The sequence below is a fragment of the Vicugna pacos genome, chromosome 28 (genome assembly GCF_048564905.1).
Source record: "Vicugna pacos chromosome 28, VicPac4, whole genome shotgun sequence".
NCBI classification, from domain to species: Eukaryota; Metazoa; Chordata; class Mammalia; order Artiodactyla; family Camelidae; genus Vicugna; species Vicugna pacos.
The window spans coordinates 2,631,912-2,650,367 of record NC_133014.1 but is presented as its reverse complement, the minus strand read 5'-3'; the positions used below and the strand labels follow the sequence as shown (position 1 = coordinate 2,650,367).

Genomic DNA, 18,456 nt, shown 5'->3' with positions numbered 1-18,456 from the left:
CCCCTCCTGTTACGCGCGTTCCTAGCAGCGCGCGGGCAGGTGTTGGAGGGGCCGTGTGTTCCTATGTGGGTGGCACAGTTCGCTCCACCCTTGTTCTTAGATTTCTTGTTGTGGACTGAACGCAGCTTCAGTGGATTGTCTTCTGTGTCACCAAACAGCATCCCACAGAGAGATCTTGACATGTTGTGTCTACCCTTCTGTTGACAGCCCTGGAGGAACAATGGACGGAGGGACAGGGCTGGGCACCTTGCTTCTGCGGCTGCAAAATAGGGCTAACCCCCCTCTGACGGGACTGTGAGTGGGGATGCAACAGCTGTGACTGTTCCCTCTGCCACCGCAACAGCGTGACAGTAACGTGGAACCACATCATCCGTGTCTAATAGTCAACTCCCTTGGAGCTGGAATCGTCTGCTTCTTGCATCTCCCTAGGGGTGGCCCCTTCCTGTTCGGTGGTGGTGGTCTCACTGAACTCCTAGGTGCTTCCCCTCAATGTTGAGACGTTTTAGTCACTACAAGCTGGTTCTCTAGGATGTAGATCGGTCAGATACTGGCTTCAGGAGTTAGGGTTTTTGCCTTGACAGGGATTTCTTAAGGTCAGTATGGGAGGATGGTATTGCACACTTTCTTTTCTTTATTAGTCTCAGGAGATTGGTTTGTTTTGTGTTTGGAATCACCGTCTTCACAGCCTGGCTTTGCTGCGGTGGCAGAAGCAGGCGCTGCGTGTGTGGCATAAGTTCCAGGATCTGTTTGTGGCAGGGCATGTCCTCAGGGCACCTTATCCCACAGCCCCCGGCACCTCCCCTCACCCTGGCCTCAGCAGAGCTGCGACGCTGGAAAAATCCTGTTTTCAGTAGAATCTTTGCCTTTTCCCCCCATCGCTTGGAACTCTTGGAATCCGGGTCATCACAGGTGCCCTGGAGGGAGGCAGGCGGCCTCCAGGGAGCCCAGGGATGCAGTGACATCAAAGGCCACCATCCAACTTGTCCACTGGTTTGCTCCGGGGCCCTAGGAGGGGAGGGGTTAGGGGACATCTACGGGACTGACCTTGGGCTCCTTCCAGGACCTTGGCCACCCGTCTCCAGCCCCTCTCCAGAGCAGAGCTCTGGGGACAGTGGGTTAGTCTGGGGCATCGTCAGGGCCCCAGTTCCTGTGCTGGGGAGGGGACACCCCCCCCCGCCTTAGGTCCCCACCTGCCCACTGGAATGTGTCAGTTCCCGAATGGCGGATGAAAGGAAAACTCAGAGGGGCTTGGAGACAGTGCAGTGCAGTGTCATCTGCTTACAAGTGAGACCAGTTTTTGGTGATTTTTTCGGACTCTGGGCTGTTTTCCTGGACAGTCGATTCTGCCTTCTCATAGACGCTGTTCTGGTGAACTTGAACTTGAACCTGCTCATGAGAAACATGGCAGTTTGAGCTGCTGGGGGCAGGTCTGTGCCCAGCACCCGCTCCATCCTTCCCGTGATGGCCCGGAGCCTCCCCAGAGGCCTCACTTGGGAAGACGCACTTCGGAGATGAGGTGTCGGGCGTGGTGAGGAAGGATGTTCGTGCTTTTCAGAGAAATGGTCCTCTTCCCTGTAAACAGTTATTCATGAGATAAAATTTAAACTGAAAAAAGATTCATTTCCATTAACTCAGAGTAGTTACAAAACAACATTCTTCCCTCACCACGTGTCGTACAAGGAAATTAGTGGCTTGGAAGCTACAGCCACCTGACGGTCCCCAGGCCCAGAGCTCCTGGTCTGGGAGGGCAGCCCGCGGCCCGGGACCAGCTCCGCCCGGGGCCCGTCTGCAGCCCAGCCCCGCGCGGGGAGGCGGTGGCAGTTCAGCGACACTGACGGGCAGTCTTGGAGACTGAAGTTCAACCAGATTTCTTTACCCTGGAAACTGGGGTGTCAGGTTGAGGCTGCTTTTTGAATTCTCATCCCAAATGGAAAGCGTTCAAACTTATGGAAGGTGTTGCTCAACTTCAAAGAGAAGCAGCATTGGAGTTTTTACAGTCTCACGGGAAACTTAATTTTTCCGAAGCGGTGGAATGCATGAGCCTTTTCAGAGTCGTTAGGTGATGTCAAGCGTTTGCAAGAAAACAAAGCCGGTGTCAGAGCTCCAGAGCTTTCATCTCAAAGTAGCGTCACCGTAAAGTGATGCTGGTCCTAAAATAGTTGGGTCGGTTGGCTGAACGATAAACCAGAGAACAAACTCACTTAGCGAACACACGTGGAGCCCTGTACTTCTGTGTAGACGTGGTGGCCAAGCATCCTGTGGTGCTTGGGGAGGGTGGGCAGAGCCTGTGGGTGAGGACGGAGAGGGCGAGGGTCTTGGAGCCTTCTTATGAGGGGGACCCGTGCTCAGAGTCCAGAGTGGGGGACTAAGGTCCAGTCCGGCAGGAGGGCAGGAGGGGAGAGGAGGCCACGTCTGTCCTGGGACCGAGCTCAGAGTGGGCGCAGGGAGCCACTGGAGGGCTTCCCACAGGACCCCGCCTGACCAGTTTACATGTTAAAAGGACTCTTTGAAATTTGGAGGCTGTATCAGAGGCAAGTGAGACCAGTGGTAGAGATCAGTTAGGAGGCTTAGAGGAACTGAGGGGAGGCAGAAGGAACTCAGATTCTGAGTCAGTGTCTGTCCCGCAGGCACCGGGAAACTTAGAATTAAATGAACAGATGAGATCAGATGTCCTGCTCTGGGGAAGAAGGGAGGGGTCGGTGCCGATTGGGAGGTCAGGGTAAGTCCATCTCTTGGCTCCTGAAGGACCTGCCAGTCCCTGAAATGGGAACAGGATGTGGTTGTGTGCATTTCTGAGAGTCACTAACTTTGATCAGACTCACGGGGTCAGCGGCCAGCCTGCAGAAAGGGGGCCTGGTGAGATGCTCCCGGACCATCCTGTACAGTCATTTCCACCAAGAGTTTCAAACCTGCGGAAAAAATGCCGGCTGTGCTGATGACATGGAGTTGGACCTGATGTCCTGTGATGCTGGGAGCCAGAGCACAGGTTCCAGGAGGGCCCACGGGGGACAGATGTGAATACATGTCATCAAGTTCACGGACCTGCCAAGGGAGTGGGGCGAGGTGCCGCCACAACAGCTTTTGTGAGCCAGTGTCCGAGAACCGGCGTTGGGCCTGGCAGGGACAGTAGTGAGCCTCTGTCCTGGCTGTGACCATGACCAAGGAGGGGTGGGCTCTGTGGTGGTGGGGGCGCTGTGTGGGAGTGAGGCCCTGCGTGGGGGTGGGGGGTGGGAGTAGGGAACCCGCCCTGATCCGGAGCCCACACCGGCCTCGGAGATTGTTCCCGGAGCTGAAATGAGCATTCCTGTGCAGAGACCACCAGGCCTCCCTCTGTACTGACAAATGCCCAACAGTTCTTTGAAACTCAAACTTACTTCATTTTAACACCTTTATTGTGGTCTGGTTTCTGTACAGCAAGCTACATACGTTTCAGATGTACAGTCTGGTGAATTTTGATAGATGTGTACACCCATGAAACCACCACAATCAAGACAGCTAACATTTCCGTCCAAAACTCATTTTAAGTCGGCCTGATCCAAGGTTCAGGCACAAGTGATAACTGTGCTTCCACAGGGCAGCGTGAAAGGGGGCTATGTGGGGACTGGGACGTGGGCCCTTCCTGCCCCCACCCCCTCCCTGCGCCTGAGCCGCGCGGGTAGGGGGAGCGTCCTTCCTGGAAGCGCTAGCTCCCTGGGTGCACAGGACGGCTCAGTGCGTGGAGGGAGGTGTGGGGAGAAGACGGCCTCTTCTCTCACCTCTGTGCTGTCAGCAAAACAACAGCGGTAGAGACCTTTGCCCAAAGCCCCAGGATTTAATTTTACGCAGTTGTGACAATTTCGATAGAATGTAAGCGTGGATTTACTGAAACTCCTGTTTGTCAGCACGGCTGGCCATTTTCAAAGTCAGAGGGCAGATGTTTTGGCTTGTTTCACGTAACTTTTTTTTCTGTTCACATCCATTTAACCTTAGACTCGTCAAAGCAGGATTCCTCCTACGCAGTTAGGTGTTTCCTGTGTTGTCACCTTTACTGGCTTCCAAGCTCTTCTTCCTTCGCAGTTCACTGCATCACTCTTCAAAGCTCTTTTAAAAATCAAGCTCTTATTTACATTTTCCTGTAGAAACGTCATACTCAGTATTGAGGTTTCTGTGTTTGCAGTGGCTACAATTAATTTGAGTTTTACTCATCAGGCATCCATTCTGTTTTGATGCCTAGAGTTTAAAAAAAATTGGTTCTTGTTTCTCCGAGTTTTTCACCTGTCATGACACAAATGCAAGAATCAGACGCTTTCGGAATCCTAATTTTATATGTTCCTATTACTATAAACTTTAAACTTTTCTGTATTTTTCAGCAGGATCCTCGAACTTTGTATGGAAGGTATATGTAAATCTTCTAAATTATTCCCATTTATTTTTGAGTGGGAAGGAATTCAAAGCCCAGGGAGCTACAAAGGGGCGTGTCAGTGACCAGCCGTCCTGTGCTGCGTCCGGAGGCCTCAGGCCCCAGATGTAGTGTGTGTGTCCTCCCAGGAGAGAGAGACCTCTGGCACTGAATTGTTTTTTTTCACATGTTGCATCACTGATTATATCTAGTGTGGTAATAAAATTACTAATTTTCCCCCTGCATTTTCTTTAAAAAACGTGTCACATTTTGATGGCAGCTGTAGGAGCTGTGTTTCCTTTGGGGCGGGGGAGCCAGAGTGCCGGACCAGCCCCAAGGGGACCCAGCACCCGGGGTCCCTGCAGTCCTTCCTCCGGAGGCAAGGGCGCCTTAAGTTTTGAATTTCTAATACAGGTAACTTCCAGAGGAGGGGACATTCACTGATAACTCTTGGTGTGAAAAGAACACACAGACCCACCTCTGTGCTCCCGTCGCCTGAGGGGACTCCGGGAGGGCAGAGCTGACACTTCACTCCAAGAGAAGGCACTGCACCGCAAGTCGCACTGCCGGCCGAGAGCCAGCCCGCGGTCAGCTGTGCTGACTTGCACCCAGCAGGGCTGAGTCCGCCGGCTGCTGGTGCGCGCGTCCCCTGGAGCCGGCGACAAGGACGTGCCCCTGCCGTCCGTCCTCGTCCTGCAAACACCCTCCCCCCCACCGCAGAACCGAGCCGTCCTTGCCGGCGGTCGCGCCGGCCACACGTGCAGGTGAACGGGCTGCGAAGGCACCCTGGCACCTGGGGCGGAGGAGTGCTCCCGGGAGGCGCGCGTCTTTGGAGAGGGGGCTGCTCCGAGTGGGCGGTGATGGTTCGTTAAGTCACTGAATGGGGGTTGGTAGAAGAAACCACCTTCCTCTCAGTTGTGAATTTTTGAGTAAGATTTAATGGGGGAGGAAAAAAGACACTTCCTTCCTTCTAAGGAGGAGTTTAGAGTACCGCGGTGAGAGGGAGGACTTCGACTGCTTCCCGTTAGAATGTGCGTTGTTTTGTTTAAGGAAAATGCCCCAAAGAGCTCAGGATGACCAGGCACTTCTGTCAGTCGCCAGCTGCGTGTGAAATGTTAATGGGCTTCCTGGCCAACAGGGCAGGGCAGGACCCTCCCTGAGTCACCCATCACCTGCTGGAGCGCTGAGCCCAGGTCTAACTCGCAGTGACGCTGGAACGGCTGGAAAGGAGGGAGCGCGGCCGCTGACCGCAGCGGCTCGGCCCCGGGCGAGCACGTGAGCGGCCCCCAGGTGCCCGCGGGGAGGGCGGGGCGCCGGCAAGCAGGAAGCGCCGGGCCCCTCCCCGTCAGGTGCGCGGCCGCCGGCAGGGACGCGCCGAGTCCGCCCGCCGCGCGGGGACATGACGGCCCTGCGGCTCAAAGAGCTCTCGGAGTCGGGCCTGTACCGGCGGCGGCAGGCGCGGCCGGACAGCCTGCGGCCCCGCGGGCCCGGAGAGGAGGCGGCGCGCAGGTGAGCGGGGCGGGGGGCCAGCGCGGCCCGGGGGAGCCGCACACCTGGAACAAGCAGCACCCCCCACCCCCCCAACCGGGTGCGCAGCATCCCTACCTGTGGCGGCCGCGCTCCCCAGACCGGCAGTCTTGTAACATCTTTACAAACGAGAGTCACCGGGGGATATTTCAGACTGCCCACAACTGAGTCTCTCTTCAGTTTAAAGATGCTTACAGGACGCATTTCCTGTGCTTGGTGGTGGTGAGGGTAGTTTGTGTTGTTTTGGGTGGGGGTCCGGGCTGTTTTCAGAGGATTCTTTGTTGTTAAAGTGGGTTTAACAGAAGACTGAAGAGAAACCTTTGAACGTAACCCGGGAAGGAGAGGCAGGCATCCAAAATGTGGAGACCTTCCTACCTGAAATGGTTCAGGGTGTTCTGTGTTCAACGTTAATTTGCCTAAAACAACACGATTTTAGTTTTTGTTACAGCTATTGAATTTTTTTAGCCCATTAAGCTGTCGGTTTCTGTGCTGTGTTGTCGGTGGGGCTGCAGTTGTCTGCGGTGACAGGTGCTGCGGTGGGGACCCTCCTCCTGTTACCTGTGCCTGGTGGCCCTTGTGCTGTGGACCCTTGAGTCACGTGTTTAAGTCGTCCACTTAGGTGGTGGGAGGGGTATATACGTTATATACTATTGCTCTTTCTCCTATAAATTCATTTTTAGAGTTTATTTTAAATTCTCTTTTTAAATTTAACAGGGAAAAAAATGAAAAGGAAGTGCTTTTAAACCTATATTAAATTTGTCTCTACTCCAGGAAGTGTACTTTGGGAGGGAAATGTTTATTTGAAAACTATCAACTCTTTACTACTGTTTGAAGAGAACAGTAGTACTGAAGGACTGGTGTTGGTCCCGACATTATTGGAATGTATTTCCTGCTGCATCAGGTGTTTCGGCTACCGGATTGGACGGAAGTTTAAAGCTTCGGAATTTGACTTGTTGTAGATTTCCAGCATGAGGTTTAGAGAGGATCCTGACTTGAAGATGAGATGGGCTGGTGGGCCTGAAATGGACTCCAATCTGCTCTTGATCCAAGAGCAAAAAGTTACTTAAAAGGGTTTCAATTTCAGATTTGGGGTCCTAAGGAGTTTACTTTTTAAAAAAAATTAAATATGTCGAGTGACAATTGAGAGCAGTCACCTTTTACTTGTCTTCAGACAGTAACAAAAGTACCCATGAGTGAAACTACGTAAACGTCCGAGGAAGTGGTCATTTGTGTACTTGTAATGGCCTCTGAAACAACGAGACTGTTTTCTATTACCTAGAGTTTAAATTACAGCAGGGGAGCCACTCTTAAGGAGTGTGGCTTGTTCCACTGCGTTAAGGAGACATAATTGTTCATGCATTCTGGTGATGTGGTTCCCTGGCCATAGGAAGGGACTTAGGTTTCTGCGTGTCTCTGTCCCGTGCAAAGAAAGTGACCATTTTCCTTATTTTAGGGCTGTGAACTTAGGTAGGAAAAGGAGACTTTTTTTCGATTTAGAGAGGCAAGGTTTTCCCCTAGTTTTATAGGAAACCCGTTTTCAGTATGAAGTCAGCTAATAGGAACAGGAGGGTAGGGACTTCGAGGTTAGACACCCGGTTCAGGGCCCCTACGTCGGGCAGGTGGTTCCTCTTTAAAACAAGGGTAAAAATCACTACCATTTTGAGCGTGTTATCTTATAAAAGTCTCACCCCCAACTTACTGAGCAGGGTGTTCGTTATCCAGCTAACTTTGGGTGCCTACTGTGTGCTAAGCAGAGAGGCCCCCGGGGCTCAGGGCCTGGAGGGTCACCAGCAGGTGTTGCTCCTGGAGCTGCACTTGACTTTGTACGTGTGACCTCAGACGCCTCTGGAGCCTCGACGTCACGCAGAACCCACCCCCCCACCCCTTGTCGCCGGCTTCCTCCTCGCCCACGTGCCGCCCTCTTGGCCTGTTTCTGGATTCTAGCAAAAAAGGTCAGAGACTAAGAAGGGCTATGCCCCCTGCCTGAAAACACTTTTCTTTCAAGTTTAAATTGAAGACTGCTCTGAAGCAGCATACAAGTATTTAACGAGCACCAAGGGTCATGAGAGTGCTTCCGGCTCAAAACGAAACTGCTTAGAACAGAGGTGTGTGAAAGGCATTGTTCGTGGAAAACGCTGGCTCTGTCGGTTTTTACTTTAAAGTTTTAAAGCATCGAATACAACCTGAAGCTACTTTTTATCCACTGTACTGGAGGGGAGTCATGGCTGTTCCTGTCACAGTAGGAGGAAGCATCCTGGGGCCTTTGTCCTCCCTTGCTCTAGGACGTGCCCTTGAGTTTGGCCAGAACCTGAGAGCCTGAGAGGCTCCTGGAAGTTCCCTTCCTCCATGAAGGTAGCTGTGAGATGCTCTGCATGCAGGTGGTGGTGGTGTCGTCCCTTCTCCTGGGGACTGGCTTGGCCGGGTGGTCCCACTTCCCCCATGGGCTCAGGTCAGAGATGCCCTCACTTTTGCACACCCGGGGCTCAGGGCCTGTCCCTCACACCTTTGCAGGCGTGGGCCCCTTCTTCCTGAAACGTTTGATGCCCAAAAATACCATCTAAGTTATACCCTCAGTGTCCCCCATCACCTTGGCTCTGCCTCAGACACACAGGATCAGAGGTACCTGACTAGGGACAGCTCAGAATTGAGGCCTTCGCTGGCCAGGGGCTGGGAACCCCTGAGCCTTAGGCCTAATCTGCCTCTTTCTGTGTAGCCACGAGCTGGGGGTGGATTTTTTATATTTTTCAAATAGTTGAAAAAGAATACGAGAATATCTCTGATGGGAAATTCAATGAACCTGGGATTGGTCAGCAGAGCCGTTCTGGAGCCCCGCATGCATGCTGTCAGGGGCAGGGTGTCTGGGCAGTGACCGCAGACAGTCCCTCCCTCTGGCCTGGTCCCCAGGTCAGATAAGGCCCTGGGGTCTGTCCCTCCCGGTGGGTTGATTTTGCCTGTGTGACTGACTGCAACAGAGGAGGTGCCCCTGCAGAGTGGCCTTAGTGCAGCAGGGCGCAGCTCTTCACTGGGGAGAATGGCCTTTCCTGACAGCCCGGACCACCCAGGACCAGAGTTAATCATTTAAATAAGCTTGGAGCTCCCGTCTTTCTAGATGTGGGATGGAATCATTTTCAGGCTGCAGGGTTGCCCAGAGTGGATTGACAGGAAACTTGGATCAGGTCTCCACCCAGACTGAGCCTGTCGGGGCTGTGACCACAGTTCGGCTTGTCACTCTGTCCCGTCCTGGCTTCAGCGTCTGGGCGGGTGGGATGGCCGGGGGGCAGGTCTTCAAACGTGTGTGCTGGTCATTTGGGGGCCTATCTTTTGACTGAAAAACCGGTGTTTATACTTTAGGTTTAGAAATAGAGCCTGTTAGACAATTAGGGTTAAAACTACACCTCTGCTGTCTTGTCAGCTCGTTACTTCACGGCTCATGAGGGCACACTCCGTCCTCCTGACAGCGGGCGCAGCTGGTGGGCGCGTCGCCTCACTGCCCCGCAGAGGTGTCCGTTGGCCGGCCTTGCTTTCTGAAAGGTGGTGACACTTCCCCGTGTGTTTGAGGGCGTCACCCACACACACCTGTGGAGCGCTCTTGGCTGTGAGGTGGGGGAATCTGCCGCCTGCGTCTCCCAGGCTGACTCCAGCGTGCTGTGCTGAGTGAACTGAGTCAGAGAAAGGCGGACTCTGTGTTCTTCCTCTCATATGAGGAATTGAAAAACATTAGAATAGGGGTCCCTGGGGCTGGGGCGGTGGTTTAAGGTATGAACTTGAACTAGAGGATGAGCACATTCTGGAGATCTAACACACAGCGCAGTGGTTACAGTCCACAATAGCCTGTTCAGTCTTCGGAGGTGCTAAGAGACTAAATCTTCATTGCTCTCACTGCGAAAGGGAAATAATCGTGACGTGACAGAGGTGTCAGCTAACACAGCACATAAATGCATCAGGCCGACAGCCACACTCCCCAGCCGCACTTGTCCTGTGTCTGTTTTTATCTCGATTTAAAAAGTGGTACAGGGTGTAACGCACAGGGTTCATGTTGGAGTGATGGGTTTACGGCCTCCCCATCCCGTGCCCCTGGATGGAGACCATAGGCCTCCCCGTCCCCCAAGGACTGGTGGCCGCCCCGCTCAAAGTCCTCTCCTCCCTGAAGCAATGAAGCCACGCCTGTGTCGAGGTGCCTTGTTTATTCCAGACTAAACCCCCTTTACTCTGCTTCCCTCACCTGAGAGATTAACTTAATTCACGCGTAGTGCCGCAGATGGACGTGTTTCCCAAGGATGGATGAGGACCATTTGGTTTTTCTTCTTCGGTAGTTTTGGGGGCTTGTTTTCCAAAGGGAAATGTTTTCCTCTCTGTCACCTGAAATACATCCGTAGAGTTGAGGGGGTATATGCTGAAATTAAAGCTAGCGTTCATGCTTAAATCCGTGTGAAAGGGCAGTTGGAGGAAGAGGAGCCTTTAGGCGAGCTCATGTCCTGTGTCTGCGCAGCGCAAACGCGCTCTGGAGGGACCTGTCTCAGCCCAGTCAGCGTGTACACCAGCCGTCAGCTCACACCACACCTTCCAGATGATTGACTGTGACAGTAAAATGCCAGGATTTTAATCACTATAATTGCTTTCCTATTGGTTAAAAAAAACTTGAAAGATCAGTTGTGAATCACTTATAAAAACGAAAAGCTTAACAGATGGTTTAACTTGTGCGCCCCTGCATTACATTGGGTAGATGCTGTTAGAGTGAAGCAGTGTTGTGTATTTTTGTGTGTGTTTATGTATCTTGGAAACACAGCCACTTACTGTGTTTCTATGCAATCCAGTGGCCGTTCTGTGATTGAAACAAACTTGAGACACAAGTATTCTCTTATATTGAAAATCTGTTTTTAGAAACAATCATTGTATGTGTTTCATGTGATATAAAACAGTGGTTATGTTAGTTTCCTAGAGGTGGTGTAACAAGTACCACAGAGGAACAGGTACCACCAGGAACAAGTACACACTGGGAGGCTTCAGAGGACTGAAGTTTATCGTCTTGCACTTTTGGAACTCAAGGTCACATATCAGTGCATCAGCCCCTGAGAGCCGTAGGGGCTCCCTCCTACATCCTCCAGCCTCTGGTGTTGGCCACCAGCTGTGTCAGCCTTGTGGGAGCGTCACCCCACCTCTGCCTCTCTCATCGAGTGGCTGAGTCTCCACGCGGCCTCCTTTGTGTGTGTCCTTTCTGTCTCCTCTTGTAAGGACACCAGTCATGTTGGATTCAGGCCCACCTGCTCCAGTGTGACTGCAACTTGTACCTTAATTAGATCTATTTTCAAATAAGGTCCTTTTCACAGGTACCAGGGTCAAGACTTTAGCATTTCTTTGTAGGAACAGAATTCAACCCACAACAGTGACCTTTCCTACAGTCGTGTATAAAGGTTAAAGGCCATCCTGAAGTGCAGGCTGATCGGCCGTGGCAGGTGCGCAGTGGTGCTCCGGCCGCAGTCGAGGCAGCGCGTGCTCCTGGCCCCGCGCCCCCGGCCTCTGCGATGTGCTGTCTGTCACTCTGGATGCGCCTGCACTTTGCCGGCTGTTGTGTGAACAGGATAATTCGGGAGCGGACTCTGTCTTTTCCTTCAGCCGCTTTAACTCAATGTAACTATTTTAAGATTTGTCCTTGGTTTTATTGCTGCCTCAGCTGCTGGTTATAGATTTATGGCATTTGTTGGTTGATGGTGGAGCGATTTCCAGATTTTGGCCATTTCCCCTCCACGTACAAGTCCTGTGCGGACGAGTTTTCATTCCTCTTGGTGAATGGCTGGGTGTTTGGCAGCACCTACCTAATGTTTTGAGAAAGGGCTAAACCGTTTTCCGGAGAGGTCGTACCATTTACGTTCCCACCAGCAGCATTGGAGGGTTCCGTTCCCTCCACATCCTCGCCAACGCTTGGCACGGTTTTTTTCCAGTTTTGGTCATTTGAGGAGAGAGTCCTACTACCTCTTAGTGGTTTTGTTTGCATTTCCCTGATGACTCATGAAGTCAAGTATCATTTAATGCGCTTATCTGCAGTTCTGTGTCTTCTTTGGCAAAATGTCCGTTCGGGTATTTGCCCGTCTTTCATTGAGCTGTTTTTTGGTTGAAGCAATGCTTTACATATTCTAGATACAAGTCCTTTGTCAGATACAGATTTTGCAAATGTCTCCTCCCAGTCTGTGGCTTGTCTTCTCATTTTTATAAATGCCTTTTGAAAATCAATTTTTTTGGATACTTTTTTGATCTTTTTCTTTTATGTAAAGCTTATGCCTTCTGTTTCCTATTTAGGAAATCTTTCCCCAACCCACGCCCCACTCCCATCAATAAGATTATTAATAAATATGTTCCACATAAACTCGAATTATTTTTTAAAATAGCTTGGTCTCTTGACTGTTTCTTGCTTTTCTGGCAGGTGAGTGTCTTACAGCCTCACAGGGTCCTCACCAGGGTCCTGGGGGTTCGGGGTGTCTTTTCTCAGGAAAGGGAGAGGACTCCTCGAGACCCAGGACTGGTGATTTGGGATTTGAACGGGGGCTGGACACAGAGTGTCGTATGTTCCGAATGTTATCTCTTAACCACAACACTTAGGCTTCATTTGGGTTTCAGGGTTAAGACTTCCTACCTGGAAGGTCTGAATACACTTGACTGTATCTTAGAAGTTAAAAATTCACCAAGGGTAACCTCCTGTGATGCCTGTTGAAACAAAAATGGAATTTTTCTGCCTCATAGATAATTCGTAGATATTTGCCAGAGAAAATATGTAGGTTAAAAAACCTTAAAAGATTACGTCTTTGTGTCATAATGAATATATTACTTAAAATTAAACATTGCAGGAATATCCAGCTTTTTATCTTGCCTAAATATTGTCCTCCTAGCCCAGCAAACAGAGTAGGGGGCAACAGGACAGGCAGGAGGCTGTCCTGAACCAGGGCTGATGTCTGAGACTTTCTGCTCCAACTTTGGTTCTCAGTTCTCACATAGAAAATTGGTTGGGACAGAACTCAAATTCTGCTGTGTTTTGGAAAATTTCAGTAACATTTCCAGATGGGAGAAAATATATTCTATGTTTCATGGTAAAAATTAAAGAGGATAGTCCTGGAAGTGTTGGAGATAAACTGATGCTACGCGTATTGTGAGCAATGGGGTTTTTATAAAAGTACAGCCAGTTTGCAAGATCAGAATTTTCCCTGGATGTGGAATCACCCTTTGTGTGGTGGTCCACAAATACCTTTGAAACAGATTCAACCGAAAATATTAGCTGTTCAGCACAAACCGTCGTTGTGGCTCCTCGTGATTTGTTGTCGTGCTTTATTTAGAGGATGCGTTGTTGGCTGGGAGCTTCCTGCCCGGGGCTGCAAAGCGCCTTTGCCTCGGCTTGTGGTTCAGTCCACAAGGGCACGGTCCTGCCTCGAGCCAGGGCTGGGGATGTGAAGTTGATCAAAACGTTTGTTCTCTGCTAACACAGCTAGCATGTGGATGAAAAGGCAGGGGACAGAGATACTCAAAAGCCCCTGCACTGCGGGAGGGCTGCCCACGACGCCAGAGAAACAAGGGCACTGACTGACCGATTACCTGGTGCTGAGGACAGAGGGAGTTGGCAGATGGAAAGGGCCAGGTGATACACATTTCAGGCTTTGCGGGCTGTGTCACGACCGCTCAGCCTGTGTTGTGTGAATGCGGCCAGAGGAAGTGGGTAAGTGCACGTGTTGAAGCTAAACTGTATGTAGAAAAAGCAGACGGGGAGCCCGGTGTGGCCTGTGGGTCTGGACTTGCTGACCACAGGCTTCAGGCAATCACTGTGTGTCATCTCCCTGGGCCGCGGGCCAGGAATCCAGGTTCAGCACCGCCCAGCGCCTCCAGCTGTGGGTCTTTGATGACATCGCCATTATGGGGCAGGTGGCCCCAGAGAGGGGCGGGAGCCCGGGTGCTGTAGGTCCTGATCTCAGAAGTGACCTCTTGTCACTTCAGCTGAATTGTATCTTTAGAAGCCAGTCAGTACATCCAGCCTGGACTTGGGAGGGAGGGGGTTGGTTACACACGGGCGCAAATACTGTCAAAGAAAAAATTTGCAGCCCCTGCTAAAGAGCAGTAAGGCGGACTGTGTTCAGGACCCCCCGGATGGGTACCGGGACCACTGCGGCGGGAATGTGGTGTCTACTCCAAACACAACAAGGGGAAGTAAGGATTTGCAGCCAAAGGGAAGGTGGGGTCAGTGGGTGGAAAATTACTGAGAGGAAACATGGGCTAGGGGGTCGGTTTCTGGCTAAAGTGACCTCCCAGGATTCCTGCCGAAGACAGGCCTGGTCGACCAGACATCCCCAGGGGTGGTGGGAGGCCGAGGAGGTGAGCAGACACAGAGAGTGACCACATCTGGAGGAGGAGCGGTGCTGGCTTAGCTGACATGGCAGGATTCTTGCTGAAGCTGGGCCACACAGAGGTGACCACTGACAATCAAACGTCAGGGCCCCGTCAGAGAGCTCAGCAGGACTAGGGGGTGGGGGTCCCTGGGGAGGAGCGATCGAGGGCAGTGCCTGGAGCAGAGCCGCGTGGGCCCGGGTCTCCCTCTGCCCAGGTCTGAGCTTCCATCTGTGGCCAACACAGCCAGCACCCCCACGGGCACCTTCATTTCCTCCCACCCCGCTCGCCCCTGATTCTCTTGCATTTATGACTTTACGGCTGGGCTTCAGTAAACATTTGCTGAATAAAAACAGAGAGGATCCCGAAAGGAAGCTGACATCGGCAGACGAGTTCCGGGAGCTGTCAGACGGATTCCCGTGTTCTCTGTTTCGGCCTCTTTCCCCGTTGGTGAGGGGGCAGCGGGGGCTCCTCACCCAGGGGCCCAGGGGCCCGTGTCACCGTCAGGGGCATGTGCACCCTTTGCCTTGGCCGAAGGGCAGGCCGTCTGAGGGCCCAGCCACTCGGAGACTGTTTCTGGGGACCCCGTGTCCCCCATCACAGCAGCTTCCCCGTAATAACGGAGATCCTGACAGCCTGCGGTCACTTCGTGGTTCCTCGCACCGCCCAGCAGCATGGCCCCGCGACCCAGAGCCACCCCAACCCTGGACCACGTCCTCCTCTCTGACAGCAGCCTCGGTCTGGGCAGCCCTCCAGACGTGCGTCCGCGCCCGCTAGCCGGCCAGCCGGCCAGCCTCCCAGACCGTGTTTAACGCCCTCCACGCTTCAGGGCCATGGTCATTCCCTGGACCCACCCTGCACCAGTCCCCATCAGATCACTCTCGAAGTCTGCTTTCTGTGCAAGTAAGTGATGAAAGCAGTTTTCTGTTCCACAACCTCAGCTTCCGCCTGGTGCTTCTGGGCAGCCGTGTTTTATTGGTTCTTCTGTCATCCTCACTGGTGTAAGATCTCCCTCTGTGCCCTCCCCATGTTTGTTTAAATAAACTTTATCTGGAGACCCTTTTAGATTTAGAGGGAAGTTTCACAGCTGGCGTAGTGGTTTCTCCTTTCTCTCAGTGTCTGTTTTGGAGGCTGGTGGCTGAGGTGGGAGGTGGGCAGTGGGGAGGGCTGGTGCAGGCGGATGGACAGAACTCTCTGGATGCCGGACGGATGGGAGGACAGCTGCTGGCCTATTTGAGGGACAGACTGGCTTCTGCCAGGACGTCTGGAAGGGGAGGGGGCGCAGTGATGGGCCCGACTCCGCCATCCACTGGCTCCACCCGTTCACCTTGCAGAGACCCTCATGTCCTGCCCGTCTGGCCTTTATCTGACGGGGACTGAGGGCCAGGTAGCTGGTGAGGAAGGAGAAGCGGTAACAAGACAAGGTCTCCCCTCTTCAAGGTCATTTTGTGACAGAAATTGTTCCGAGGATCACAGTTACATTGTAGATTTTGACCACTCAGAAGGCGGGAGGCTCAGAACCCCCCACCCCCCAGGGTCGTGTCCTCGGCCACTGACCCTAGGTGACCGACAGGCCCAGGCGGGGCGGTGAGCAGAGGTCTCTGAATCCCAGGGCTGTGTCGAAGGGGGTTCTCGTCGGCAGGAGGGGAGCTCAGGGACGACCACAGCGAAGACGCCTGGAACCCCCATCCTGTCTGTGCACAGCAAGGGGTCGCACGTCGGGTGCTCCAGAGGGTAGGGGCTCCCTTTGTTCTCCGCTTGATTCTTGAGACTGAAACAAAGAGGATCCCTGTCTGGGCAGCACCCAGGGTGGAAATGTTCCAGGAATCCCCAGACGTGTCCCTGGAACCAGGGTGCTGATAGAGCGGGGTCCTGGGGAGCCGCCCGTTCCTGTCCTGCAGGCTGAACAGGGAGTCCATCAGTGGCCTCTGTCCTGCCGCAGCAAAGTGGGGAGTTGACCATGACACCCAGCGAATGACCTTTTACAACGTGACCCACTCCCCATCCTTCCCAGTTTCGGGTGCAGGTGCTGAGTGAGTCGTGTGTCTGTTACTGGGTCAGGGCCGTGGGCCTGAAAGTAGCCAATCAACTTTGGCCTCTGGTAGAGATCCAGGTTCAATCTGGAGAAAAAAGCCAGAGTCATTTGAATGGGGAAGGTTCACTGTAAAGTCAGAGTCATTCACTCTGACAAGGTTGGACAGCAAGGGTTTGGCTGCCGGGAGCAGGGCGCTGGGAGCTCGGAGTGGAAAGTACTGAAGGATCTGAGCTTGTGGGGAGCCTTTGTGCAGGGAGGGAGCCAGGAAGCCCTTGTAAGGTATCTCCCTCCAAGGCTGACTGGCTGGGAGTGGGGAGTTGGGTGGAGCCGAAGCCGCCCTGCCCCCAGGACCCCACGCAGGGAGTCTCCTGCAGCAGCCCTGGGGAGGTGGGGACAGCCACCCTCCCAGAGCAGCAACTCCACGAGAAGCTGTCAAGGACTGGGCAGGTCTGCCTCCCCATGGTCATGACCACTGCAGTTAGCCTCCTGCCAGATCTGCAGGATCCCTCTTCCTGAGAAGGGCTAAAGGCACTGAGCTGAGAGCTTTCTCCCCAACCCTGCAAACCGCTGTCAGATCCCAGTTCATTTTGTGGGCGGTGGGCCCTGTTGGGAGAGAGGAGGGCTGGACGGACCAGAAGCCGAGGAACAGCTAGACACACATGGGACAGATGCACCGTCACAACTTCACTGCCTGGTCCCCTGCGGGTGGCCTCAAGTCTCCTTATTGCACTGGGAAAGCTAAGGCACCATAGCTAAAGTAGCTCCTCACCTTTCTGTTTGCAAAATTTGAAGTTAATGAAAGAAAAGAAACTTTTTAAAAGTTATCAAAAAACCAAACTTTTTAGTTTCTCCACTTCCTCTTGTCCATTATTTTAAAATATTGTTTAATGTGCTAAAATGTACAAGAAAACATGTTTTTTGTTAAAAAGAAAACAACTGATTGGATCATTTCTTTTACTTTACTCTTTGATTCTGTTGGTTTTGCTGCAAGGTAATCCCTGAAGGGAGGTGGGCTGTAAGCTTAAACTACACGTGATGGCCCACCTCTGGGAACCCTGCCTCCCAGGAAATGAGTGTTAAGCTAAAGTACCTTGTTGAGCTCACAGGAAGCATCCTGACCAGGCCCACCTGGGAGCAACTGCAGGAAGGAGGAAATGAACACAGCCCTCCGGAGCCAGCCGGACCGGACCGGAACAGGAAACGACCAACTTTTCCTCCCTCCCCTTCGAGTATAAAAGAAGCCTGAATTATAACTCGGGGAAGGGGTTCATGCGTCCTGTCTTCTCTGGCTGCGGGCTTGCTTTCCAGAGTCATTATTCCTTGCCTGCCACCTCACCCCCTCCAAAACAAAGAAAGACAAAAAAGAAAAAAACAACAGCTGGCAAGAAGAGTGGATTAAAATTGGAAAGGGTTGTTTTCACCAGATTAAAATGCTGCTTTCTGTCCTGAAATTCTCACCGGCTTTCTTGGCCATGTCGCTGTGGAGAGGAAGCCCACGATGAGCTCAGGCACAGACTGAAACCGGGGCTGACTTCCTCCACCAGCTCAGCTGAAGGCCAGGGCTCAGTGAGCCGTTCCGGCTGAGTCAGAACTGAAACGGGAGTCTGACTGGAGCCAGAGACAGTGCTGGCGGCCGCACAGCCATACACGGGCTCGTGGACACACTGCAGGGGCTTCTGTTAGCCGGCTTTCTCCTAAGTCAGCACCCTTACTAAAAATATTGCCCTCTGTGTCTGAAACATGAGGCCTCTCAAGTTTGTCTGTTTTGGTCAGGACACAATACATCCCTTAAAAGAGATGATTGGGGTGAGACTGTGTGTGTGGATCACAGTATGAGTCAGAGGGAGAAGGTGATCTGAATAATGGAGGCGTTTTTCCCAGGGACGTTTAAAAATGCAGAGAAAAGTTGCCCAACCTCTAAGAGAATTTTAAGAATGTTAAGTGTTTGAGTGACTGGGGAAGCGTGGGAGGACACCTGAGAGAGTTTCCAGGTTCTGACAGCGCTGGGAGTTCCTTCACGGACAGGAGGTCAGAGAGCTGGACTCTTAGATGGAGACCCCCGGGGAGGCACCCGCTCAGCCTGCCCCGTCCTGGGTCCTATTGTGGAGGCTTTATCTTAGCGCTGATCTGATTGTTGGGGAAAGACAATGCGGAA

At 52.6% G+C, this 18,456-nt stretch overlaps 1 protein-coding gene across 4 annotated transcripts in view; it reads left to right on the top strand.

The window, feature by feature from the left end:
• The window catches only part of LIMS1 (LIM zinc finger domain containing 1), a 74,211-nt gene that overhangs the window by 33,498 nt on the left and 22,257 nt on the right, over window positions 1-18,456 (top strand). Inside the window, exon 1 of one of the 4 annotated variants that reach the window (XM_072951215.1) lies at window positions 5,607-5,887. The exons of 2 other annotated variants lie outside the window; for them this stretch is intronic. In XM_072951215.1, the coding sequence (XP_072807316.1) occupies window positions 5,778-5,887 (110 nt within the window). In that variant the 5' untranslated portion in view covers window positions 5,607-5,777. Of the gene's footprint in view, window positions 1-5,606; window positions 5,888-18,456 lie in introns of those variants that run through there. One more of the 4 variants, XM_072951216.1, reaches the window with a different exon arrangement.